This window comes from Strongylocentrotus purpuratus, unplaced genomic scaffold (genome assembly GCF_000002235.5).
Source record: "Strongylocentrotus purpuratus isolate Spur 01 unplaced genomic scaffold, Spur_5.0 spur5_scaffold_8, whole genome shotgun sequence".
NCBI classification, from domain to species: Eukaryota; Metazoa; Echinodermata; class Echinoidea; order Camarodonta; family Strongylocentrotidae; genus Strongylocentrotus; species Strongylocentrotus purpuratus.
The window spans coordinates 25,201,961-25,229,682 of record NW_022145614.1 but is presented as its reverse complement, the minus strand read 5'-3'; the positions used below and the strand labels follow the sequence as shown (position 1 = coordinate 25,229,682).

At 38.4% G+C, this 27,722-nt stretch overlaps 2 protein-coding genes across 6 annotated transcripts; both read right to left on the bottom strand.

Annotated features, from left to right (window-relative positions):
* Positions 1-7: 7 nt before the first annotated feature.
* On the bottom strand, positions 8-26,811 carry LOC578473 (TOX high mobility group box family member 4). Of its 3 annotated transcripts, none has more exons than XR_004062184.1 (7): positions 26,663-26,811; positions 23,125-24,105; positions 22,377-22,607; positions 21,739-21,819; positions 5,228-5,500; positions 1,024-1,705; positions 8-983 (listed from the first exon to the last, which is right to left on the bottom strand). XR_004062184.1 is itself a non-coding variant. In XM_030975052.1 (7 exons), exons 1-7 carry the CDS (start codon positions 26,669-26,671, stop codon positions 1,636-1,638), a joined length of 1,776 nt encoding a protein of 591 aa, XP_030830912.1. In that variant the 5' UTR covers positions 26,672-26,811; the 3' UTR covers positions 1,528-1,635. The 3 variants fall into 3 exon arrangements, 2 of the variants coding, with proteins under 2 accessions (XP_030830912.1, XP_030830913.1); XM_030975052.1 differs by lacking the exon at positions 8-983 and adding an exon at positions 4,054-4,184 and having other exon boundaries at positions 1,528-1,705; XM_030975053.1 differs by lacking the exon at positions 8-983 and adding an exon at positions 4,054-4,184 and having other exon boundaries at positions 1,528-1,705; positions 5,270-5,500.
* On the bottom strand, positions 12,984-18,465 carry LOC115920128. 3 transcript variants are annotated; one of them, XM_030975054.1, is made up of 5 exons: positions 18,158-18,464; positions 16,937-17,079; positions 16,606-16,674; positions 15,889-15,984; positions 12,984-15,089 (listed from the first exon to the last, which is right to left on the bottom strand). In XM_030975054.1, the coding sequence occupies exons 3-5, from the start codon at positions 16,662-16,664 to the stop codon at positions 14,825-14,827; spliced, it is 420 nt and encodes a 139-aa protein (XP_030830914.1). In that variant the 5' UTR covers positions 16,665-16,674; positions 16,937-17,079; positions 18,158-18,464; the 3' UTR covers positions 12,984-14,824. The 3 variants fall into 3 exon arrangements, with proteins under 3 accessions (XP_030830914.1, XP_030830916.1, XP_030830915.1); XM_030975056.1 differs by lacking the exon at positions 16,606-16,674 and having other exon boundaries at positions 18,158-18,465; XM_030975055.1 differs by lacking the exon at positions 16,937-17,079 and having other exon boundaries at positions 18,158-18,465.
* Positions 26,812-27,722: the final 911 nt, after the last annotated feature.

Here is a 27,722-nt window from a genome sequence, read left to right as displayed (position 1 = left end):
CTTATATGTTGGATGATCAACCTTTTCTGATTGAATCCACCACGTTTCTTTCACAATGCAATCGCATGACCAGAACTGCTCTTTACCTTCAAGCATTTCCATCTCATAAGTCTGAGAATTCAATAAGACCTATGTCATTTCACTGCATAAATCAAGTAGGCCTTTTAAAATATAATTCCAAATCCTTGTTCTCCATTAAAACACTTGATACAGGCCCTTCAGGCAGCTCAGTTTTGTAAGAGATAATGGATTACAGTACATAAGACAATTAATATCTGTATCTTTTCTTATTTCTTTCCTGCTGCTAAGACAAAAGATATATATATATCAGCAAAAATGAACAATAGAAATATATTAACATGACAATACATGTATACAATACTGGAATGTATCATGGATGAAAATAAGCTATAAACTAATTCAATGATCGCACGCATATCGCGCAAGGTACATAATAATTTCCCCCTCTGTAGGGAGTGACAAATTTACACAAGATGCCCTGTCAAAAGGGCACAGGCCTAAGCACGGGAACAGGGTTTTGAACCCACGACCTAATGAGTCAAGTACACAAACCACTGTGCAACTGTTTGGGACCCTATTTATTCCAGACAGGATTTGAACCTACGACCTAATGCTTTAAGGTTGAGCGTACAAACCACTGAGCCACCATACTGATGTTTGGGACCCTATCCAGTCAGCAAATAACATGTTATGAAAGAAGCTGAAAAAATAATCACTCTTGTCTAAAAATTAATTCAGGCAAGCCAACACTAATCTAATCGAAATCAAAAATAACATTCCAACTGAGGGAGGTAATATTTGTGTAAAATACTGGGAACAAAATCTCTATATACAGTTATGAACATTTGCTGGGCAACACATCTCTACAAATTTCCTTTTTTGTTCAAAATATTTCACTCATAAATAAACTCCCATTTTATTCTTGCTTCCTGTACCATTATTGGACTCTGTTTATAGAATACCTTTTTTATTCTGGCTTCCTATACCATCATTGGACTCTACCTTTTGTTGGGCTTGCAAGTGACTGATATTAACTTTATGCCTACTGTATAACACTATCATTATCATTCACAAATTCATGGACTTTCACTCAATATGAGTGTTCCCTTACACAATCATGTAGGCTCCCTCACTTAAATTTGATACTGCCTCATGTCATTTTGACAACTGTTTGCCTTTATTTCAAGCAAGGGTTGAACTAAAAATGATTACTAAAGCAAAATATTACACCTAGGTTAAAGTGAGATTACAGACATTATTAATACCTTTCATGATAACAAGTTACAATTTAACAGGAATTGGGCATATGTTCCACAAAAAGGAATAACGTGGTGCCAATTTGTTGGACAGGGTCACAAACCACACAAATATATTGTAAATATACAATACATCATAGGTCCACTTGTTTTCTTTTCAGTTGTTTTCTCTTCTTCTAGACTTCAGATTACAATTTTTAATATTTTTTGTACCAGTGCTCTCCACCCCTATTTACTAAGTGGTTCAATCCAGCTCATAAATACATTTACATGTGAGCATAGGGCATGTCCATTTGTCTCCCAGGGGGGTGTTGTCCGTGGTACCAGCCGTACGATGCGCGGAGGGGGTCTGGGCAGCCTATTTGACCGTATGAGGGACCATTCCGCAGCTTACATTGTTCGTCACCACCCACCCAGTGAAAACGTCCCTAGAGAGAGAAAAAGAGAAAGAGAGAGAAGAAAATAATTTAGAAAACATCTATAAACAATTAATACAGTTTGGTTAGCTTGTTAACAAAACCCATTCACTTTCATACGTGATGCCAAAATGCCAAAATGATACCATGATACGTGATGCTTACAATGTGGAGGTTATGTTTAAAAGAAAAAGGCACAATGCAATTGATAACAAAAGAAAATGGGCATTTAGCCATTCAGAACCGTAATCATTCTTATTATTAATGTCACAGTCAGGCCATCGGCTACATATTGTGGTATGTTAAGTTACATAGGCTATAAAGTATGGCTGTGTAGTAAGATATTTGCCATTGGCTATGAAAGTTGTAAGTAATGGAAATGAACTGAATATACAGCTACGTAATATTGAATGGGTTTTAGAAGAAAATGAGATAAGCTCCATTACTTTAAAATGCAGCTACTCATTTCTTACAGATGATGACATACATTTATCTTTTGATTCTCCTTTTCATAAACAAGTAAGTTTCTTCAAATAGTGACAAATGTCAATATTTTGTGTTTTTAAATTACGGTACGGAATGCTCTAGAAACACATGAATTCCCTTGAAATAATGAAGAATTAGTAATCTTAAATAGCTTGCAAACAATGTGATTGTTGATTATAAAAATGGTGTTAAAGATACAAAATAGTTGAGCATGCAATGCAATATAGCACATCAAACACAATGCAACTACACTGAAAAGTTATTTACATGACATGCAAACATATATGAAGCATTAAAAGGTTTGAATTTTGAATATTTGAAAATAACCATCCCATAGGATTATTAAAAGGGGAAATGAATTGGAAAATTTAAATGAAGAAGACAAGCAATAAGTAGAATGGAGATAAAAGAAAGGAGAAAGACATTCAACGAAGAAAAGAGTTGTGGATAAGGAAATTAAGTAAAGAAAAAGAAAAAAACAAACAAACAATGAAAGTGAACATTGTAAAGGTAAAGATTCAGGAAAGAGGTGGGGGAGACAAAAGAAGTAACTGAAGAATATTACCATTAAAAGAATAAAGGAAGGAATAAGAGAAAAGGAAGAAGAAATAAGAAAAAGATAAAGTAGAGGTAGGAGAATAGGAGTAGTAAAGGGGAATGACAAGGAAATGAAGAGAAAGGAGAAGAAGACCAATGAGAAAGAAAACAAGGAGAAAAAGAGGAATAAGAAGAATACACTGAAAAGAATAAGGAGAATATCAAGAATGGGAAGAGATACAATAAATTGAAGCAGAAAATAGGAGGAGAAGAAAATAGAGAAGAAAGAAAATAGATCCTAAAGTACAAAAGAAGTACAATTGGTGAAGGAAAGAAAGGAAATAAGAATGGAAAACGGGTGGGGAGGAAAAAGAAGATGGAAGCGCCTCAAAGAAGATCGAAGAAGAGGAACAGGAGGAAAAAATCTGGCCACCCTTTCTTTCTTTATTCCCAATAATGAATGAAAGAAGAAATAGCAACCTATCGATAGACAGTGGGAGTATTGCCAATTTGATGTTTCCAAGATGCCAAGGTGCGGAAATGATTACTGCTTCTCATCATTAAACACATGTTATGAAACCAGGCGATGATAAGACAAGAACCGAGCAAGAATGTTAAGTTTCCTTTCTTTAAAAAAATAAATAAACCCAAACTACCATGATGACAAATACAAGTATGAATATGTTAGTCACTTGAAGATGATTTAGAATTGTACATGTCTAGCGCCCTCTATGTTAAGGGGAAACTTTTTTGTGCTTGTGAGAGTGATTGCATTCCAAGGTGAAGTTTATACCAAAGTTGATTTCAACAATGTTTCCTAATATGGATGTGTGTTAATATGCATGATGGGTAATTGCACAATGTCGCTCTCAAATTTCATACTGAGTAAACTTTATGATGCCAAAAGTAACATTTCTCATAATTTTTTATAATCAGAATTTTGCACATAAAATATTCAAAGCCCCCTCGGTGCATGCAACACCAATTTCTATTCTTTTTGTCTGTTCTTGTTTTTGTTATTTATTTGTTTGCTAATGAACAGGCTCATAAAGAATAAAGTCACACCAATAAAGAGTATCAAAAGAAATATTGGAATTTTATGTCCATATCTTCAATCTACATTTTGAAAATAAAAAAAAGAATTGTGGATGAGATTTAAATTGTTTAAAAAAAAAACTCTTTTATCCACAATGAGAGCCTAATTTAGGCGGTTAGTGTGCTGCAAATCCCCAAACTGTGATTGTGATGCGTTAGTTTTGAATTAAGTTCTAGCTTGTTACTCTCTGGAATGACAAAGAGAGAGAGAGAGAGAGAGAGGCAAGGATTTATCAATATACCTGCAGTGATCTACTACACACTGCGAACTGCAATATTCGTTATCCCAATCAGGGCTTTCTATAGGCAGTCGGTTACACCCGCTACGAGTACACAGCACTTGCCGCGTGTCGCTTACGACCGTCGTTGGCGACTGGCGAAACAAATGGCAGGGTAAAATAAGATGGGAGGCAAAAGGGGAGCAAAGAAGAGAGGATAAAAAAAAGAGAGAACAAAAGAGATTTTTATATAATCATCCCATTTGATATTAGCTTTCAACAGTCAATTGAGTTGCGTACCGGTAATCTATATACTACACATGACAAACTTTAAAAGAACTGTATTCATAGTTTTGAAATGATGCAATGCATGGCTATTTTTGTTAATTGATTCTTGGTTGCTATATTCTGAGAACAATCAGCCATTTTTATTTGGGATTACTGTTAAAAGGATTTGTAGATCATTTCACATTTAATTTCAGAGTTGTGAGGAGAAAACTGAAAGATACATCACAAATTTAAGGGCAAATATTTTTTTTCTCATTTTCATAGATATCAAGACTATCAAGGACGTAATACACAATGACACAAGAAATCATAATTGCATGCAAGACAAATAATCTACACATTGATCAAGACTGTCGCTATCAAAGCACTGTTCATGTATCATCAACTTATGTAGGGATTGAGAAATGATTGTGCTAAGAATCTCTTTCTTGAGATTCATCTTTAAGTACCAAGAAACAGACAAATTGTTTGGAAATTGGTACTTAAACTTGTCCGTTGGAATATAAGCAGTTTGATTGGTTATACAAAAAAGAAATAAAGACATAAAGCTGTAATCTTTAGGTAAAAAGGGTAACAATAAGATATGAATGCTGTCATTGTAACAGAAGATATTATTGAAATTGCTGATAATTTTCGAAAACAGTAAATAGTTATTTGAATACTTTGCTGTGGGTAGCCTGACATTTTTACAGCATATGAATTTCATGGGAAATTCAATTCTCATTTTACAGTGACTACCTGGAAAAAACATGGACAGGCTCTTTCGTTTTCATAAAATTAATCCCTAGATCGTGATCCTTAAGTTGATGATGCATGAAGACATGTAACAGCACAAATGGCATTTTATTGCCTTTTTAAAAACAGAAAATAAAAGACAATTTATCAATGAATGAATAGAAAGTTGTCTCACCATCGGTTTGACAACTCTCTGGACATTCTGCATGGGTTGTACCATGGCTGCCGGCTGGCCGTACGGACTCGCTGCGGTGGTCATGCTACCGCCTCCCGGTGCATTGGATAGGGGTGGCTTGGGCGCAATGACCCTGGGCGCAACATTGGGATGGAGCTGGCCCACGGCGCCGGCTATGTTGGCACCATGAGGGGGAGAAACGGAGACAGGACCGGACAGTCTCTGCTGCTTACTAGGGGACTGTTCCTCAGGGTCCATTTGGTCTACGGCAGCCTGGAGAAGGAAATAGGAAATGAAAAAAGAAAGATTTAGAGCTCGGGATTCACTATTTCCGTTTCCATATAAAAGACTACTATCAACCCACTGAATTAAAGTACAATTTTGGTATGACAAGCATTTCCATTGATCCAAGCAAGATTTGTCTTTAGCCGCAGTATTCATCACATGAAAACAAGATCTATACATCAATGTCTTGTTCTTGTAAGGAGAAACCCCTATCCTACTTAATATCCACTTAAAGACCAACACAGCCAAAAGGGTAGCATTCTCATGTAGGATAACATCTCACTACTATATCAATTTCTTATAATAATATTCCTCCAAAATACTGGTGCAATAGAAGAGACCGGGGGGGGGGGGGGGGGTTCAAAAAGACTAAGATCGACTTTAAGTTGGACTTAACTATGGCAGGCCATTCATGCCACTGGTTGCTCTCACCATTATGATCTTTAGATAATATTTTTCCTTCGATAATGAATTATCGAAAAATGTAAATTCTGTAGATTTGTACGTCCCTTGAGAGACCAATGCCAGTAAATGGTGAGAGCCAACAGTGGCATGAATGGCCTGCCATAGTTGAGTCAAACTTAAAGTCAATCTTAGTCTTTGTGAAACACCCCCCAGGTATAATCCTTTTGCGCATAATTAAGAACATGTGGGCCTGATTAGCATGTGACCATGACACAGCTTTGAGAAGTCATGGCCTGATTAGAAGCTAATCAAAAACAGCTTGATATGGGGGGCAGGTGGTGACCCCAATACCACTACCAGTGAAACCACTGGGGAACGTACGAGACCCTTCTGCATCCCCAAACATTCAAACCCTTGTGTCGAATGCGATCTCCTGGCAACCAATAGTGAGAAACACAATTCTTGGTTGAACAATAACATTTTGGTCCTTTTCTTTTCCTTAAGACAATGATACTTACATAAATGTGTTTTGGTTCCCTACCCCCTCCCACCTGTAGATAAGCAGTGCCATAAGTTGCATTTCATCGACTAACAAGTTCTTATGCTTTCTAAAAAGAAAGGGGGGAAACCCATTACAGAATCACCCATCCACCTCCCCCTCCAATTTAGTCTCCAAAGGCCATCAGTATGGTGCATTACATAGACTGAAATACTTCAACTAAATCTATTCCTGACTTTCTAAATATCTTGCCAAGGGGGGGGGGGGGGGGGAGGGGGGAACCACTTGAGAATTAACCTCTATACCCCCCTCAATTATGGACCCGCAGTGCCGTCAGTATATATTTCCTTTTCATTGACTGAACTTCTAAACTCGTTGTTTTGACGATATTAAACAAAATTGTGACAGGGACTGAAGACCCCAAGGGGATCCGTCCCTACCCCTCCCCCTCCATTTCGACCCTCCAATGCCTGCCATCACAGTACAGTTGCGTGTCAATCACGCGGGGTACCGTACGATTTCTTGCAGAGCAAACGAACGTATCTTTACTCAGCGGGAGTCAAGTTACGATCAATGCACTTGTAAGAAGGTCTCTGTGTCTTAGTGCTTGTGCAAGTTGGCGGGCAAACAGTTAGTCTGTGCCAATCTCCACAAATCTATCGCAAGGGAGGGATGTCTCGGGATCATCAGAGAGAAAAGAAGACTCAATGAACATGCCTGCAGACAGTAGCCTATGGAAATCCCATTAAAAGGCTTCAAACTAACTGATATGTTATGGGGGTAACTCTAAGGAAATTCACTATTTCATTTGACTTTTTGGAACTCTGAAGAGACATAAGGTTTTTGAAAAACATGTTGAAATTGGAAGGAAGGTAATTTTTAAATAATTTATAAAACTACTATCTCGTTATTAACATATAGGGGTAGTTGTACTGAAATTCAAAATTCTAATTCATTTTCCTGTTAAACCTATTAATCTGTTAATCCTCTTAATGCAAAAGAATGTAGATGAGGTTAATTATACAAAGTACATCTGTAAAATGTGAATCAAACATTTCTCCAAAATTTTAATAATAAATCTATTACAATGCTTAGTTATAATCCTATACTTTTATTGATCCTCTTTTTGCAGAGTCCTTGATGGAATAAAAACTTCAAAATAACAACTTGTACGTAGTTTCAGGATAAATATGACCTCTCTGAGTTGAAAACAAGCAGGTTAACTAGGTTGCCAATATTTCGAAGATTTGGAAAACAAAAGATTCATGAATGAAAAGTAAGGACAAATTTTAAAAAATCTAAACTTAAAAACAAAGACAACCTGAACATTTTTCTGGATAAAAATGGCTTTTCTGAGCTCAGTGCAAACAATTCTAGAAAGTAAGCCAAGATTTAACAAATGTGGCATCAAATTGGTTAATGGATGAAAAATAGGGACAAACTGAAGAATAAACAAATCTACTCTGATATAAATTGCTTCTGCATACAGAAGTGTAATGAAATGGAAATATAAAAACACCATGTCTTTCCAATCTATTTCTAAATTTCAAATATGTTTACATTTTATTTTCTCTGAAGGTTCCCCACCTGCATGACTGTACAAACAGCTAGTCTTGAATCAATACTGCTAGACTAGGCTCCAGGCTAAAAAGATGTTTCTTTATCTTTCAGAAAGGGGGGAGGGGGTCTTACAGCTAATTGTGAGTTTTACAGGTAAATACATTGTGTTGGGCATTGTTATTAAATTTTATAACTACCGGTAGGTAATTTTAATTGTGCAATTAGTTGGTCGAAAACCAAATCTATAAACCATTAAACAAGGATTGAATAGAAGGATTATTGTTATTATTCAGTTTGGTGTAATCCCCTTTGTGGGGGAGGGGGTGTGTAGGGGGTCGGGGGGGGGGGTAAGGCAGATGAGATGGGGTGGATATGTGTGATGAGTTATTGACCCAGTATAATCATTTTCTGATCCTAACAATAAGGATTAAATCAATATTATCCTGGATAGTTGAGGGAGGGGGAGGAAAGGGGAGCAAGGGGATAGGGAGATTAATTGGAGGGGAGATTAATGGGAGGGATAAATGTGGATTCCAAAATGCATGGCAGTAGATGAAAACAAAACAACATGTAGGCCTATACTGCTAAGAGCTGAATATACTTCAGATCAAAATAAACAAAGCCATCTCATGGAAAATATTTGATCTTGTGTCATTAAACCTCTTAATGTCATAGCTTGATCAACCATTGGTATAAGATATAGTCAAACTGATAGGGCGAAAATAAGCAGATATATGCTTCTGCCACTGGGCTCAAATGCGATAACCATAGGTATGTATGCTGTCAAGTTATATTCTAATGCATAGGCCTGGCTGTCACTATAAATATTGGCATAGTGCAAAACCTCTGCATGAAAATATCACAGAGACAGGCCATTATCACTATCCAAGCACTGAATTTGTCTCATGCCAATTCATCATTTGTATTCATATACCATCAGCATCTAGGCCGGTCGACATATATTACGATCACAAACTAGATTTACATAACCATGCCATAAGTACATATCAATATTCCTATCCTCGTCGTAGGATGGAGGAAGGGTGTGTAGGAAATAAACGGCCTAATTCCGATCATTCCCCCGATGGGAGAAGAAGAAGAAATAATAATAATAACAGCGCAACGATGCTGAAAACATAAGGAATAAGCTGCCAACACTTAGAGGACTTGTTAGGGGGGCGCAAATTGAGTTATACTGGCACGAAGATCCCGCACAAATTATCGATTGCTCCACTAGTCTCTGGCAGTATCTAGTCCTGACCCAGTTGGATTGTTTGTGCTGTGTGTTATTCTTCACTCTAGAGATTGGCGAGTGAGATAGAGTAAATGTTAGCATAGCTGATTACTCCGAGGATGGTGGAAGAGGGGGAGGGGGTAGGGGGAGGAGGGGTGGGGTCGGGGGAAGAGGAGGGCAGGTGTATCGGGGATGACAGTCCGTGTATGAGGGGGTGGTGATGATGGCGTTTTAAGATGGGGTAAGGTGGGAGATAGAAGGGGAGATGGAAGCAAGGTGGTAATCCGGCACATTTCATCGGGAGGGGGAGAAGGGGAGGGGTGAGGTCGGGGGAAGAGGAGGGCAGGTGTATTGGGGATGACAGTCCGTGTATGAGGGGGTGGTGATGATGGCGTTTTAAGATGGGGTAAGGTGGGAGATGAGGGCAAGGTGGTAATCCAGGACATTTCATCGGGAGGGGGGAGGGGGGAGGGGGGAGGGGCGATATAGGAGGTTGAATTAGAACAAGGTTTACGGGGCAAAGAGTCTAATGGGGTATAGGTCCTTGTCATGCTGGTGTCGTGTGTATCATATTCCATTCAGAAGAAAGGCAGGGGTTGGGTAGAATCAATCCTACACCAAATGTTAGTGGTGGAGGGTACCGGTAGTTGGAGGAGGGGGTGGGGGGGGGGTAGGTATATGGAGAAGAACAGTGTGATTGCATGTAATAATGATTGCAGTATTTACAGAAAGGAGATGGCATGAAGGGCAGAGAATAGACTTGAGGGAGAGGGGTAAGAGGGGACTGCTGGTTGTGGTACCAGTGAAACAGTGACTGAGACCATGATAGTTTAATTAAAGGAATAGTTGAGTGTTGGTCAATACTCACATTAGCGAACGAAACTATGATCTAAACATAAAAAACATACAATAAATGTCTAAGAATGCATCATTGAAGATATAAATCCGAAATATTACATTAGAGTGAATTTATATGCAAAAAACCTGTTCGACTGCAAATGATTTTATTTATCAAAAATTTTACTTTCGAGGCGTGTTCAGTGTAATTGTATAGCGCCACCTCTCGGTCAAGCGGCAGCACACCGTGAATTTTCGCCAAGACGACGATCGGATATGGGCGTGCAAGTAATATCCGAACCATGTCTATAGCGCGCTGACTGATTTATATTGTACACATTATGGTATGCGAGGCCTGCACATAATTTAATTGCATGGTCTGTGGTACTGGTAGCGCTATTGTTTTTGAGCGCGATATGCGAATAGTAGTGCGAGTACGCTCGACCTAGTAGTAGTGTATGTGTATGTATTGTACGTCGTATGACCCAGTTGATTACTTCTACAGTGTAAAGAAAGTGGCTTACTCTATCTATCAACCAATATGTGAGACAACGCAAGGGCAATTTTGTATTTCGTTTGTAGGAACAAAGCTGTGGAATGATCTCCCAGATGAAATTAGATTAAAAACATCGAGGTTATCTGTCCACCTACCTTCTATGTAAATGACGTGGGCCTTCGTTTTTCCTTTTATATTACTTGTCTTCCTTTTATAATATGTGAAGAGTTTCATTCCAAAAGGAGCCAAATCCACTTTGGGTACTTCTGAGTAAATTGCCTTTTTTATTTCTCCACTTTCCCTTTAGCCATGTATACCTTCATGTTGTTATATATGTTAAAGGTGTCACCCTGCATGGACCTGATTATCTGCCAATAATGATAAGAAAAAATCTTCCCTTCGGCTTTTCTGCTGTTTACTAAATTTTTTGATTTTTTATTTTCGTGGATTTAGCTCCTTTTGGAATGAAACATGTTATTGTACCTAAAAAATAAAAAAAAAATCATATTTTCTCAATAAAGTCACTGAAATTTTATTCAAATTTAGCAGCAAACCTTTCCTTTTAAATAATAATAGTGAAATCACACATAAATATAACCTTTCGAAAAGAAAGTAAACAACATTATTACAGTTTCATTCCAAAAGGAGCTAAATCCATTCAATTCCAAAAGAAGCCTAATCCATGTTTCATTCAAAAAGGAATTACTAAATCCACATTTTTTTTTTGGCACATATCGCACGACAACCAAATGCCCTAAGATGTTGATACCCACTTTGATAGAAAAATAAGGTTTTACAAAATGGAAAAATACTAGAAGAGAAAAGGTAAGAAAGAGTAAAGACGGATTGAGGACGGTAAACCCCAAACAAGAGACTCAAAAGATCTACCCCAGAATCCTCTCACCGGCACCAGAGTTGCCTAGGCCAATGATGGCCGAGAAGATTGCGCAATGTACCGCGCCGGTCTGGCAGGAAGGTGCCAATTGCGGTGAGGGGTTTTCATGGACCAGTAGATCTGAGATTATATTATCCAAAAAAAAGAGATGAATATGAATTGACAAATAGTACCAAAAATAGAAGAAAAAAAAGAAATAAAGTGAAAGGCGTAAATATTCTAAAAAAGAATGAAACGCCGATAATACCAAACAACAACAACAACACAAAATCTAAAAATTTGATAGAAATCAGAAATAACTGGTGGATTTTTTGTCTTATCATATGTTATAGGTCCAGAGCGACACCTTTAACATATATAACAACATGAAGGTACATGGCTAAAGGGAAAGTGGAGAAATAAAAAGAAATAAATTAAAAAAAATATTAAAAATTGTTGTATCAGTATACTATAATGAATAACAGTAGTGAATTAATTTAACATCTTACTTGATTCATACTTGTCCATAATGCAGTGTTTTTCAGTATTCTTATTTTGGTACTGCATGCAATTGTAAAGTTTAAAAAAAAAAGTGATTGTAACTTCTTGTAAATAAGTTGTGTTCTACAGTGCCTGTGTATTGCATGACCTACGTCAGTACGTGATAACTTGTAAATGTGTAAAGACATAAGATTTTAATATAATTATAGTAATGCTAAAATGAAGATACATAACATATTTTTATGGTGTACATTGAAAGCTTTATTCGGCCATAACTAACAGTTAAATTTACACAACATTATTGAGATGAATACAAATTATAATTGCTGTACTGAAGGCAATATTTAAACGTGATGTTGATTTCAACCATTGCATACAAACAGATCATGTGTATTAAAAAAGGCACATTTTTATTTAGCATCTATCGCTATGACAACTTTAACTGTCGTCATTAAGAAGGAGCAATATACTTTATTTGTATACCACCATGTCTTGTTACTTATTAGTTACTGCTTATTTATATACATCTTATCTTGTGTCTTTCATAAAAACTTGACATACTCTATAGGCAATGTGTAGATAAGTTTACCAAAGAAAAGTATCTATAACAGTAATGTTTCTACGCGCTTGACAAATATACTATTACCCCGGTCATTTGATTCAGTGCTTGCCCGCACACAATGTTTTGACTAGTACGTGATCATACAAATTTTGCCGAGAAACTGCCTACTAATTGATATATTTGGTAAATTATTATATCTATTTGGACTTGATAGATATAACGCATGTGTCGCGCACTTGTGCGTAGTCCCATATACATCTTTCTGTGTACAGTGCTTGTAACTTTACCAAGACTGGGCCAATTTTTTTATCATTTCGATGATTCTAGAACCTTGCAGTACACACCAAGACTTATATGCTAGATGATCAACCTTTTCTGATCGATTCCACAACAATCCTTTCACAATGCAGTCGCATGACCATAACTGGTTTTATCTTTTAAGTTTCACATCTTACTTTATATATAAATGCTTTAAAAATTGTCTGAGTGATTCTTTTCCTTAATGTGTACGAGTATACATGTATACATACTCCATATCGATCTCAAATCCTGAATCATATCAGTTTCAGCACAAAATTAAGTATAGTTAGGTACATATATGTCTTTCATCTTCCCTAATGCTCGACTATGAATATCACCTCAAGTGATTAACATCCAACATAAGGTTTTTCAAAAAAATAGCACAGACATTTCAAAACTGGTCATGTCCTATACGCACACAAAAGACAATTCTGCGTTGTGTGTACTGAGTTTCATATGAATCGATCAAACTTCTTCCAATAGTTTGCTCACATACTTATTTTACACACTGCACATGCATTGAGTTTTATACTGTTATTATAATGCCTCATCAAAGATACCAAAACTATAAAATTGCTAAAACTTGGAAAGAATATGCTCCACAAGATTATTAAAACAAAATTGTATTCTTTGTGCAAAGCTTGGTTACCATGGAGGTACCTTAACAGACAGACACAACAAATGTGTCTTGCACACCCTCGGGTCAATCGGTATACCAAGTTTTATTACAATTTGCAAAAAAATTGGAAAAAATTTGACCCAGTTTTTTACAATAGACCAACAGAAAGACTCGCCTGCCCAACTGTATCCTTATTCCTTTATACACCCTTTCAAACTACAAAGTAGTTACAGGCAGCATATCTCTTGATGGTATAACCTTGAACCGCAATACTTTGGCGTTGAGCTGATTCACGTTCATTGATTCAAATGATGCATGAAACCAACTGTTTTGCTGTCTTGTGATCATTTCTCTTTTTCGCTTGCATTATTTTAGTCACATTGATTGCATTAAACAAAAAATGAAGACTATTTACAATAAGATATTCTACAAATCTTTCTTCTGTCCATGTTGATTTTCAACAGGTTCCGAAGTATAGTCTTTTTCATGATCGACTGTCACCTCAGTTACATGCACAGTCACTAAAACCAAACACATTGTTGACTCATGGTTTGACCTCTTGGCTGTAAATTTTATAATTACTACCGTAACTTCTTCAAGGAATATAGGTTGCCAAATAGATACAAATTGAAATATCCACCATTTCCACATGAGCAAGCACTGATTTTATCACAAATTATGAATTGTATAAATCACATAGAGCTTTTATACACTGATGTCACAATTTGTCTTTTATATTCCTGCATTTCTTCCATTTGTAAACTTGCCAACCTCTTATTGTAATACAATATACAAGTGCCAAGCATGGTGGCTAATCTAGCAACAATAACAATTTATTTCTGGTACATGTATATCATGTGTTATGTGATTTTTTTTCTCCAGATAACCACATCCCCAGGATCCCCAGGGACACTCTAGTATCAAGTTTGGTGGTATTTTGTCAAAGGGTCTCTGACATATCAAGAATACATGCTCGTAATGCTAAGCCATGCAATCTTTCACCTCCGGACCACAAAATCATTAGCAACCAAATGAGTCCAAAATGTTAAGTTCCAACCAATCCTCAAGATAGCCTAAAAACATGCCACATGGACAAATTAAATCGAGGCGATTAAGAGTCTTGCATGCAATCATGCAACAATGAACCTCATTTGACCTTTGACCTACTTATGTGACCTTCAACTCCAGAATATCATGGAGGCCAATAAAGGGCATCTACCAATCAAGTATGGTTACAAACAGATGCAGGGTTGGAAAGTTAGCAACCCTAATTGATTTTTGCAGGTAAGATTTCACATTAGACTTCATTCAAATTTGTGTACAGTCACGGAGGATGGACGGAAGGACGCCATTTGGATCCCTTAGTCTCTGCTCGAAAAAAAGCAGTTCTCAAGTCAGACAATCCCAAATGTTCACTACAGAGGATTACATGGATTTCTCTAATCGGCCTAGTCTCCTGGCTAGGATCACATCAACTTGTGGTGGAGGAAATGGTGCAAGCCGGAGCCTTGTGTGTCTAGGGTCATCAGGGAGCAGAACAGCCTTCGAGAACAGTGGTCCTTGGTCCTGTTCTCTGCGTTCCAGTATCGCACCGATGAGTCCTTGTACATACGTGTAGGGGTAGGTCTTGGGGACCTTCTCCTTCCGGGCCACGTAGTTGTTGGCACGCTTTGACCATACTGCAACATATCTGTATCATAAAATAAAAGAACATGCAAAATGTAACAAGTTGCATTATATGCACACTCATTCTTGTCAATTGGATATGATTCATATCTCTTAAAGATAAACTTGAGTTCTGGTAAAAAAAGAAAATGAATTCTCACAGAATCTAACGAAACTTACACTGAATGTTCAAGATTACAAATAAATGTCATGTGCCAAACAATTTTGGAAGAAAATGTATACTGGCTGAGTAATGAGCATAGAAAGATAAGGAAATCAGGGTAGTACTAGCCCCGACAGGCCGACACCATGTGTGTTGTCCCATATACATCTTTCTGTGTAAGTGATTGTTACTTTACCAAAACTCTGCCAAATTTATGATGATTTTGATGACTCCAGAACCTTGCATTACACACCAAGTATATTATTACACTGAATCCAAGTCCGCATTTAGGGTCCAAAATCAGCAGCATGATTGACAAACCATCAGCTTACAGTCCGTCATCTACATAATTTAGATGTGCGTCGTGTACAGGGACAACTTCTTTAGATGACGTCATATTTTGGCGATTTAAAAGGGGCGTTCCCAGGAAGGACAATTAGATATTTAATAATTTCCCCAAAATTGATAAATTTCATGGGAAAGAACTGCCAATTCGGATTGCCCTGTCCAACTACACAGGGAAAACAAAAAATCATGTTTTTTTTTTTTACTCCACCCACTTTGGATTGCCTTGTCCATCTAAAAAAAATGTACAAATAAAAATAGGAAAAACAAGAAAGAAAAGAAAACCTTTTTTTCTTTCTTTCTAATTTCCACTCACTTTGTATTGCCTTGTTCATCAATCTGGTCGGGCCTGTCCTTGTGTGCCATGTAGTCGATGACCGCAAGCAAATTCCTTGCCCGGTTTGCTGGGTAGCTGGATGGATAAGACAAACAATTGGTATTACCACTACCATGATGAATGAATAGTAAATGCTTTAGACAAATCTCAGACTCATTGGCCCGTAGTCACAAAGGAGGTTTGTAGGAGGTTTGTACAAACCATGGTTTGACGATGGTTTACATCTATGGAATGCTGCTCGCATACCGTAAATTGTAAATTAACATTGTTAACAAGTATGGAGTTTACATTCCTTCTCCATCAGTTTACAAATGGCATTCCATAGATGTAAACCTTGGCCAAACCATGGTTTGTACAAACCTCCTTTGTGAATACGAGCCATTCACTTCAGTTCTGGATTTGTGTTGTAAATTATTGACTCTTAATTAAAGGTAGTTACATTTCCCTGCTACAACCACTCCAACTTGACTTAACATCAGGTACCGACACAAGTACGATACAAAGTCTGCTGTTTCAAGACTCTGCATGCATCCAAAAGTGATTTCAGCATTTATATAGATGTCATTCATAATTTCTCATTAACTTTGCTATTTGCTTCAAAATATGATATTGTAACTGTAACCGTACTGTAATGATATGTTTCAACTTTTCCATAATCTTACTTCAAACATACAAAATGATACTAAAAATACTTACTCAAAGGAATACCGCTTGGAAGCATACATCAGTATATGGTTGTGGAAACACTCGAGCATGCTGGTGTGCCTAAGGAATTATGAAAACAAAATAAAAACTGATATAAATGATAGGGCATTTCATTATTTTCATACCACAAAATCAATATTGAAAATCCCATGTCATACACATGAGCAAATAAGATGCATTATCTTGACCTGCTGATATGTCCCAATTTTATAGGTCATAACCGAAAAAGAGCTCAATCTTGCAAACATGTACGTAATGAACGCATTCTCATTAAATTCCTCTCAATTTACAGAGCCTTTCGTACATGTATACAGAATCCTACCTGAAGCGAGCAAATCAGCAGAGTAGGCCAAGTTCTCCATGAATTTGCGGTCAAAGGTGACTTGTACTATTCACCTGCTAATTCCCCTACTGCTGCTTGGAATTTCTTCGCTGGGGATGGATTGTGTTGTCTGTTCTTCATATCTGTAAAAAGTGAAGAAACGAAAGTCATTCACAAAGTAAAAAACATTCAGATTTTAAATCACCAAAAGAAATTATTTTGAAGATGGCATTCTCTAATAATTATCACAGCTAGCCAGATTTGGAATTTGCATGACTAATAACTGATGCATTGGTTCTCTGTCATGTATGTGAAGTTGAGACACTCTTTGGTAGAGATAAATATAGATGAGACAGTCACATCTCAAGCAAGCTATAGTATAACCTTGTCGACTTTTAAAAAGAGCAGGATGTTTACCCGGTTGACTAGCCCTGCACGTCATCATTACAAAGAAAACTGCAGTTGTAACGAGGGACATTAAAGGTAGGGTCTATTACAAAGTTTTGGGAAATTTTGAAAATTGGGTGGATAGTGATTCTTTACAATTTCGATATATTTGGATGCCCCTGTGGAAGTATTATAAGCACTAGAAAATTTAGCTCCTAAAACACTTCTGCTTTCGAAAAAAATTGAATATAAAAATTTACCGGTGCTCCCGGTAAATTTTGATAAATTTAAAATAGCGCCTACGGTCGTACAACGGTAGCTGCTACCATAAAAATCCCGGAATATGTAGTTGTGATATATAATTTCAAAAAGGTAGACCTAATAGCCAATCGGTCAATTGTAGCTTGTTGTATAGCTGAATTAATATATTGACCTTGAGAGAGAGTTATAGTATACCCCATAAAGAGATTATTATTTACAATTTCATCACTTTAGACTCGATTTCAACGCGACAACGTTCACTGAATATTGTAGGATCGCATATGCTTCCAATATTTTCATTTGAACCAAATTCATCCGGAGGTCTAGTGGAGCCAGACGTAGTCTCAGTGGAACAACCGACGATATAGAGACTGAAGCTTTCGGTCTACTGTAGACCTAGGCTAGACTATCAATATCATATGATTCATGAAATCTGAATTAAAAATCCAAGGCAAGAGATAACAAAACGTAATTTCTTAAATTTGCCGATTCCATGCATCTAGTCTCTAGACTAGATCAAATTAAAACGGTAGGCCTACCCAATGCAGTGGGGCGTATATCATTTCAACTTACCTCTCAGTGAGCTGGCATGTCTATTGCATCCTCTAGACTCGGCAACGAGAAGGCCGCCTGCAGCTCGCGAAGTTTCTCCGCCGTACCCTGGCCTTGTTCACAGCCACTCCCGCGCCTCCTCTGGGCCGGATGGTCGAGCTGCCATTGCTTGTTTCTCTCCTTCCTCTTACCGTCTTACTTAGTCTTATTCCGATTTAGCGTAGCCTTAGCCTTGTCCTTAGGCTTAGCACTAGCTGAGTCCGAGTCGGCCATCGTCCGTGACCTCGAGCTCCTTTTCCAATCTCGATCTGGTTATCGTATTTCAATCAAAGCTTGTCCGTAGCTGTCCAGCGTTCGATCGGCGCCGATGATAATCTGATATATGAGCTGTGTGTGTTATACTTTACGTGAAAGCAGCGTATTGGAATTGATCAGCTGTACTGTATTACTAGCGCGCGGTCGGATACCCGCCTGCTAGCTACCTGTAGTACTGTACGTACCAACGAACTCAAACACTCGTTGTAAATACGCTGGTTGTTAAATGACATAGAGGGAGCTAAACACGTAAATTCAAAAAATAAACCGTCGAAAGTCAAAAGTGATGTCCGGACGTCAAACACTTTTATATAATGTTTTGAAAGCAAATTACACAACAATTAGAGCATTTGATTTGGAATTATTATCATCTCCCATGTTTTTTTCGATGATCTTTCATATGGTACTGAAATAAACCAAATTTGTTTTGGAGGGGCACTTTGGAAATTACCAATACTCAACTATACCTTTAAATAGGACAAATTTTTGTTGTCATTTTTAGAAGGGGAGGAGGAGCCTGACAGATTTGTCGGGAGAGAGCAGTAAAGGGGGCGCTGTTGATGATATAGGCGGTGTTTGGAATACCATGACAATAGTAAGAAAGATAAGAGATGATATATGACTAGTATATACCATTTATACATACGCTCATGATTCTTTTGTGGGGAGGGAGGATGGAGTGATGGGGAACATTATGTAGAGAATAAGTAAATAATGAAGATGTACAATGAAAATTGTAAATGGTTTGAAGAATGCTTCTTTGACAAAAGATGACGTTGTTGATTTTATGACATGATGTAAACTGTATAATTGAATACAGAGAAAATGTAAAGATTAGGTAATGTGGATTGTCAAAGCAATTGCTACAGCTCTTCTATCTATGGGGACACTTGAGAGAGAAAAAGTATGACAGTGAGAGATAGAACAAAACAATAGCAACTCGCTTTATCATTAAACTCAAATGGATAATAACAGATAAGGGAAAGGGAGTGATACATACAGCTATGGCATGTCTTACTACTTAGGATCCAAAGATTGACGTTGAGATCCCTATCTGACAAGTGGTTTGTTTAGGAGTATCATCCCAAATATACAGTATACCATAACCAGCCAGTGATTATAAAATCTAACCATTGCCCATAAACACAAGTACATGTTACACAAGCAACCTTTTGTAACGTGAATCAACCAACGCCCGTGGGGTTGGGCTTGGTTACTGTAATAACTTCAAAACCGTGAATATTTCATACTTTAATATTCCTCTTGACAATCGACTGCGTACAAGATTTACATCCAATCATCCTATCTCCTGATGCTTAATTGATTGATTCCATGGCCCACGAGAGATCCTCATCAATATTTCAAAGGTCATCCCCTTCTTCTTTCCTTCCCTCTACACTTTCTCTCCCACCCCCCCCCCCTTATACTCCAATTTCCTTGTTGAACTAAAGAAGGGAATAATTGAGCAAAGCCCTGGGGATGCAAGACTACAAGACCTTAATGAGATCGCTTGTAAGACGCTTGGGATCGAGAGAGCTCCAGTGATGAACATGTCTGCCCATTACCAGAATTAAAATGTGAAGATTGCTAATGAGTTTTGCTAGGCCGAGGCTCGCAAAATGGAGCCTAATTGGGCCCCGTTTGCGGTTTAATGGCCGATTTTGGAAGTCATGAATGTTCTGCGGATGACCGCAGGGGCCGAGCGAGGGAGCGAAAATGTGATATTCATTCTAGTTCTTGTGTAAATCTTGCATGGAAATGTGTAACTGGAAAAGTACATGATAAAGTTTGCATGAATGGACGATGAGGAAAGAGATATATAAGCCTTCACGGAGAAGGAACGAGATGTAATAGAGCAGAAAAGAAGATGGATTGCTGGATATCGAGTGAAGTGAGAGTCATTTATCAATTATGAATGAGGAACCTTTACTCTGATATATGTTTCTGTGATGACTGAACATACAGAAGATGGTACTAAATGGAGAACTGGAGAATATTGAAAGAGGGAATAAAGACAGTTTTCAATAACCATGCTTTAATGAAAATCTATATCATCATGTCCAATCTAGTCTAATAGTATGTCAGACTAGAAAGAGTACACAACAGAGAAATCGAGATGGCAAAAGAACAAACAAATAGAAAGAAGGAAATTAGTAGAAGAAGAGAGACAGAGGGGAGAGAGGAAAAAGGGGAGAGGGTGAATAAGAGAGAAAGTGGAAAGAGACAAAGAAGAGAGAGAGAGAGAGAGAGAGAGAGAGAGAGAGAGAGAGAGAGAGAGAGAGAGAAAAGAGAGAGGAGAGAGAGAGAGAGAAAAGAGACAAGAGAAATATATAAAGACAGTGTGAGAGGGGGATAGAATGAGAAAGGGACAGAGAGAGAGAAAGAGAGACAGACAGACAGACAGACAGAGACAACGACAGAGAGAGAGAGACAGGGACAGAGAGAGACAGGGAGAGAGAGAGAGAGAGAGAGAGAGGCAGGAAGACAAAGTGACAATGACATGATGTATGATTTCGGGATGGAAAGCAAATAGAGGTCAGTGATGGATGTGTTTTGAAAGGGCTTGACAGAGATGGGGAGAACGAAGGAGAGAAGGAAGGATAGATAAACAAATGAGTCATCAAAAGGAGATTTTGACAAAGAGTGCGTCACTGGTATAATCAGTCAGCTTGTCAAAACAATTAATTGTGGATAGTAAGATTGATCATGGGAGGAAGGTATAAAGGGGAGGGGGTTAGGGGGAGGAGGAAGAGGAAGGGTGAAGGGGGAAGGGGTGGTGAATAAGTTCATGAGAGGGAGAGGATGTTTGCACTAAAAAGGAAGGGGTATAAATCAACAATACAAACATGGATGAGTGAGTGTGAGAGAGAGAGAGAAAGAAAAAAAAAGGAACAGGGAGGGACAGAAATCTGCAGACAGTGATGAGAGATAAAAAGAGAGACATACAACAAAAGAAAGAGACAAATAGAGAGAAAGAAAGAAGGAGTGCAAAACACTCAAAGAGAGAGGCAGAATAACAGATAAGAACCAAGGAAAGAGAGGGAGAGAGAAATATAGAAAGAGAGAGAGAGAGAGAGAGATAGAGGCTAAAAGAGATAGAAGTAGGAATGACATGAAAGATGATGAAGGGGGGGGGGGGGGGGGAGGGAGAGATTAACATAAAGAGGCACAGATGAAATGGCATCCTTCACAAAAAATGGATTTGAGGAGACCATCACAGCAGAATGACATAACAACCTTCCCTGCTCTGATTCACAGAGTTATTAATAGCCTTATACAAGCCTTACCTTGGAAACTAAACTTGCTCTGTACGCTGCAAGCTTCTTCAAGTATTCCTTCTTGGCCGTTTCTGTCCTCTGCTTGTATGCCTGTGGAATAAACCAAGATAGCAATATTTTGTGTTTTAGATATGTATTACTGAGGCAAGATTAAAACAAAAGATGATACGACTCAAATATATCCTCGTTCCCCTTTTCTTACAAGTATATGAACAGGAACCCTAATACAATAAACTATATTTAAGTGTATGAGCAAATATTAAAAAAAGGTATTCCAAATTTGAATAATATGAATGCAACAATGCAGTAGTCTAAAGAATTCACATGTTTTAAGAATAATTAAACAGTCAATTCTTGCATTAAATCTATATGGAATGGAAAAAAACAAAAACAAAGAACCACACTTATTTTGTTCTTAGGAGGAACTCCAGGACAAACAAAAATAGAGATAATGACTGGTCCTCAACTGGATGAACGCATAAAATCTACATCCTGTTCAACCAGTTGAATAATAACACAGTCAAACCTGTCTATAGCGACCGCCCAAGGGAAACACAAAAAGTGGTCTTTGTAGACAGGTGGTCACTAAAGCAGGTTTGACTGTAGAACCTGAATGAAATAGTGAAAACAGCGGAAACGTGACTTACGGCCTTCTGCTCTGCATCCAGGCTATCCCACATAGATGCCACGATCTTAGAGACCTCTCCGAAGCTAGCGTTAGGGTTCTGGCCCTTGATGGCCGCCTGAGTATCGCGGAAGAACAGGGCATAGGCGGAGACCGGCTTGTTGGGTTCGTTAGGGTCCTTCTTGCGCTTTCGCTTGGGGGGCTTCTTTTTCGTTTCTTTGACAACCTCTGGTCGCTTGGCCTGAGCAGCAAACTGGATAGAGGAATGAATTTGGAAGTGATGGGGGAAAGGGGAGAGAAATTAGTATTTAAACAAAAAATGTATTTCCAAAGAAGCAATCATACATCAAAGAACTATAATGGCCTAGCTAGAGTTTTTGGAAGGATGAAAAAATCAAACAGAAATAAATAAATCAACTCAAATCAAATCAAATCAAAAGTTATAAAAGGTTGTAAGTTATCAATATAGAAAGAACTGTTTTGCACACATGCTCATGCTCTGTGAGAAGACACATTAAAACCATTTAATTTTAATTTTTTAAATTCATTCTTGCATTTGTATTTTGTATCTGTGAATCCATGCAAAATATCCATTTCTACCAAAATACACTAAGTATAAAGATTACATTTCAGTGTTCAAGATCCCTTTTTTTAGTGAAGCTCTCATGTTTACATTAGATAAGATATGGGAAATTTGGTGTCATTAAAGAAGATCTTGCTCTTCACAAGCAGGAGAATTATTTTGTTCCACAAGCATTGCAGATATTCACCTGTGCAAGAGGAGTGTTGTCATCACTATCCTCACTGCTCTCCAGGTGCCCCGCCCTGCCGGCTACCATGTGAGGGGGAGAGCCGGTCTGGCCTGCCATGAGTTGTGCATGGTGCTGCTGTGACATAGGGGGAAGTCCCCCATGGTGCAAGCCCAAACCAAGCTGTGAGTGGTTGATGGTAGAGAGGTGCTGGGGACCGGGAGGGTGGGGCGGACCCATCTCTGTATGGCCATGATGGAAGAAATTGCTGCTGTCCTGAGGATGGTGTGCTTGCTGGGGATGGTGGGGGTGGTGCAGCTGCTGTTGCTGCTGCTGCTGCTGGGGGTGGGGGTGGTGTTGCGCCTGTTGCTGGGGGTGTGACATGTGGTAGGAGGAGCTCATGTGGGTGGTGGCGCCGGACATGGAGCTCCCGAGGGAGGCGACCATGGCGGTGGGGTCCATACCGCTGTTAAAGTGTCCCATACTGCATGCCGCGTCCGTGATGGGTGGCACGTCAAACATCTGAGGGGGGAACTGAGGGTTGATGGGGGCTTGTCCCGACGTCGAGACCGGCAGACTCTCCGTCATGTGTGAGAGCTGATCTGAAAATACTGGCGACGACTGACTTGAATAACTGGGTGTCACATTCGACAAGGAGGTCGTGTATGTTCCTGCGGGGCTCATAGTGTGGCTCAGGGCAGGGGACTGGGATTGTGACAGAACGGGGGAGTTAGTAGAGGTCCGTGGGCTGGGGACGTTTGTAGCCTGTTGAGGGTTGAGAGGGGATGCCAAGGAGGACATCTGTTGAGGGCTACCGGCGGTGTGAAAGGTGGGTTCTCCAGCCCCACCTCCTCCGCCTCCTCCTGCACCTCCAGCGGTGTGTTCAGGGTAACCTACGGCCGAGGCGGGGTTCATTCCTGGTGTACCGCCCTCTCCTGGCATCCTGGGAGGGGTGATGGGCAGGATCTCAAAGTCCTCTCCAAAACTTGGAGTGTGGAATGTCTGGGAATGAGAAGTAATACAAAAAATGCTGTTAATACATTATAATACGAACAAACTAAAGTGTACAAGTGTGTATATTATACATGCTTGTGAGTTTTTTCTTCTTCACATCAGGATGTCATTGATAATGAAACATTCAGTAGAGGCACATAGACATCAAAATTTACTACTAATGCATACACACTGAAATCAATGTCATAAAGAGTTGAATATTGTAAAATTATTATTGATGGATGATAAATAGGCCACTGAAGCATAAACAAAAAATGCACATTTATAAAGAGGCAAAATTGTACTCGAAACGATATGATAGAAAGCTTCTGAAAAGAAAGGGACAAGAGGGAGAGAGAGAGAGAGAGAGAGAGAGAGAGAGAGAGAAAGAGAGAGAGAGAGAGAGAGAGAGAGAGAGAGAAGGGAGTGAGAGAAAAGAAGAATTTATGAGTTGATGCTCCATGAAAAGAGAAAAAGAGGAGAAGAGTTTAGTGAGAGCCAGGGTACATAATGCGGGAGCCATCATCTACTTTCCATAGATAGCCATCTAATGGCATGCAAATCTGCAAGATAACATCATCCAGTTTGCCAGAATTCTTCAGGTATTAAAGTGCTCAATAAACAGTACAAAAAACAAGCCTTCCTCTAAAACACTTCATACATCACTCCCATTCCCCCCTGCTTTTTCCTCGTTTTTTCAGAGTCGACAAACAAAAGCATTTTTTCTTTTCTCCGCGCGACACCTTGCCATGACGACAGTAACAGCTTAGTTTTTTATTTCTTCGCGATGCAGTTTTCAGGTAGAACCCAGTTATGAATGGTACGGCGTATATCATGTGACGTTGGGTAAGCTTCGAAGCACTTAAACGTAAGTCGGCTGATACCGCCGCACGATTCTTAAAAGCAGACAGCTTAGATCATAATCGCTTCATTGATATGAACTAAAGGTCGCGATCTGTGATAAAACGGTGGCACGAGGGATTACAGCTTTGCAACAGAGCTCCTAAACCCTATGTAAATGAACAGAGCTGCATATTTTGAGCCAAAATGCCGGGAAAATGCACACAACACTATTAGACCGTGCTGTTCTCAAATTTGGACGAAAAGTGGGACAAATATTGTCATATATATCGCAGAGATCAGAATTTCAGATTATAAATTGAAATCAATACAATTATTTCTTGTCTACGTTGTAATTTTGCTTTAAGCATATCTATCACCTTATCAGGTGTGCATCTCCATAATGCGTAAAACTAGTTTGGATAATGTAACATGTCAAGAGCAGAACTAGAACAGGATGCGATCATGCCCTAAATAAACTGAAATGTCTGATTTCGCTTTTAATATGAATACACCGTTATCTGTCCAGATTTCAATTACATAAAATAAAGGATCAACTGAAAGAGATAGCAATTCAGGGAAAAATAATACCAACATGAAGTGAAAAAGTAATGAGAACAATATCAATCAAAAGTAGGTTTGTCGACTTCAAATCCAATTTGTTTCTTTTTATAGTTTTGTGTCGGACATCTGCCATCTTAAATATCTGAACTACGCGGACAGCCTTGGATTACAAATAAAAAGACAGGGGCCCTAACTTCGTCAAATAAGATCATTTAGGAGGAAGCTGCGACAGAAACGGAAATATCTTGGAGGCTTTTCTGTCTGGTCAGGTGACCCTTTGACCCGCCGTAATCAATAATTCCAGAGCACTTCTCACAAATTAGAAAGCAGATCTGGGGCTGTAAACTAGATTATTTTAGACGGTGAATCCAACGAACGAGGACAGTAAGTAGAGCAAAAATACTCTCTGCTTTGTCTTTTTAAAGTGGCAACGAATACAAATGAAAAATATTAGACTTGATTTGATGTAGTTAATCATAAAATTATAATTTTAATGGTAAATCCACCAAAAGGGGAATAGTAAGGGGAGCAAATATATAATTTTAAAAAAAAGGAGACCTAAAAGATATTACCACAATCTCTAAGCCCTGTCATTTTTAAAGTGTTGATGAGTGCAATTGAAAAAAAAAATTGATTTGATTTGATGCAGTTTATCATTGAATCAATACATTTGTATGTCTGCATGACTTGATAACATGGTGATTGAAGTTCATTTTAAAAAAAGGATAAAAGTACAAAAATAATTTCTTTCCATAATTATACAATTAAAATGGACAATTTAGTACAGGTGGAGCTACATGAATAAATCAAGAAATTGGATGATCATTCTATCACAGACTTGGTAGTGCCGATTGGCAAGCAGGGTATTCCTAATGGACAAACACTAAATAAAATTTCCTGCTGTAATATGCAGTGCAAACACTGATATGATATATCTCTTATTTTAGAGCTCATAATTTATTTTCTTCTTCTAAAACCTCTCAGATACAGTAACTACTGCTCTATGCCCAGTGAGCCTACACTGATACTCTATCATCATCATTATAATCTAGACAAACATATTTTCTTAAAACAGCAATTGTATGTTGCAAATGCAAAAGGAATGAAAAGATGAAATGGGATTGAAAAAACCAAGGAAAAAAAAGAGAAGAAAATTGCATACCTCGGACATGTTTCTTGAGTTGTAGGGCGGCCTGCCGTTGCGTGTGATGTGTGGCACCTCGCGGGGGTTGCAATAATCGTAGCTATTCACAAAGCCTGATGTTATCTCGTGTGACTGCAGGGTAGAACAACAACAGAGGGAGAGAGGGAGAGGGAATACAGTATTAATGTCACGTCACTGCTGATAGTACTATCATAATACACAGATGCCAATCTCATGTTTCCCTTTTTAATTCCCTCACTTTTTTTATATGGTTGATTTTTGTTGTGATAGATGGTGTATTGAATGTTTACATAACATTTGCGCCTTCCCCCGAGGTGACGGAATGGAGTTGCTAAATGACATTTTAAAAGTATGAAGAACATGTATGTAGCGCATAGTGATGCTTCAAAGCATCTCTATTATTGGAGGGGTAGGGGAGGGGAAGGGGAAGAAACAAGAGAGACAGACAGAGACAGAACCAGAGAAGGGGAAACAGATATATATATATATATATATATATATATATATATATATATATATTCTTGATTTGCAGAGAGAAATTACTGGGAGGGAGATCATAATAGAGAACATCATAACTGGAATAGTTTCAAATGACGAGTAAAGAAACAAATACACGTAATGTAGAAAATAGAAATAAATAAAACGTTGAAACTGTGACATATTCTTCATCTACAAACTGGTCTTCCCATCCCTCATGCCCCAATTCTCTTCCACCCTCTACTAGTTTTCACCCTCTACTAGTTTTCACCCTTCCTTTAATACCCTCCATACAGATATCTCTACTGTTCCTTCTCGCCATTGTTCTTTATTTCTGTCCTTCATCCTATCTTGAATGGTGGATGCTACCACCAAATTACAAATCTTCCCCCCTTCTGCCATTCTCCACTCCTTCCCCATACTTCTTCCCTCATCTCCATCCTCCACCCCCTTCCCCTTCTCTCCCCCAATGTTCCTAATCCTTCATCTCTTTACCTCTCCCCTTATTCCAAATCCTCTACCCCCCCCCCTTCACCCAACCTTTCCTTCTCTATGCACCTGGATCCTAGCAAAATAAACA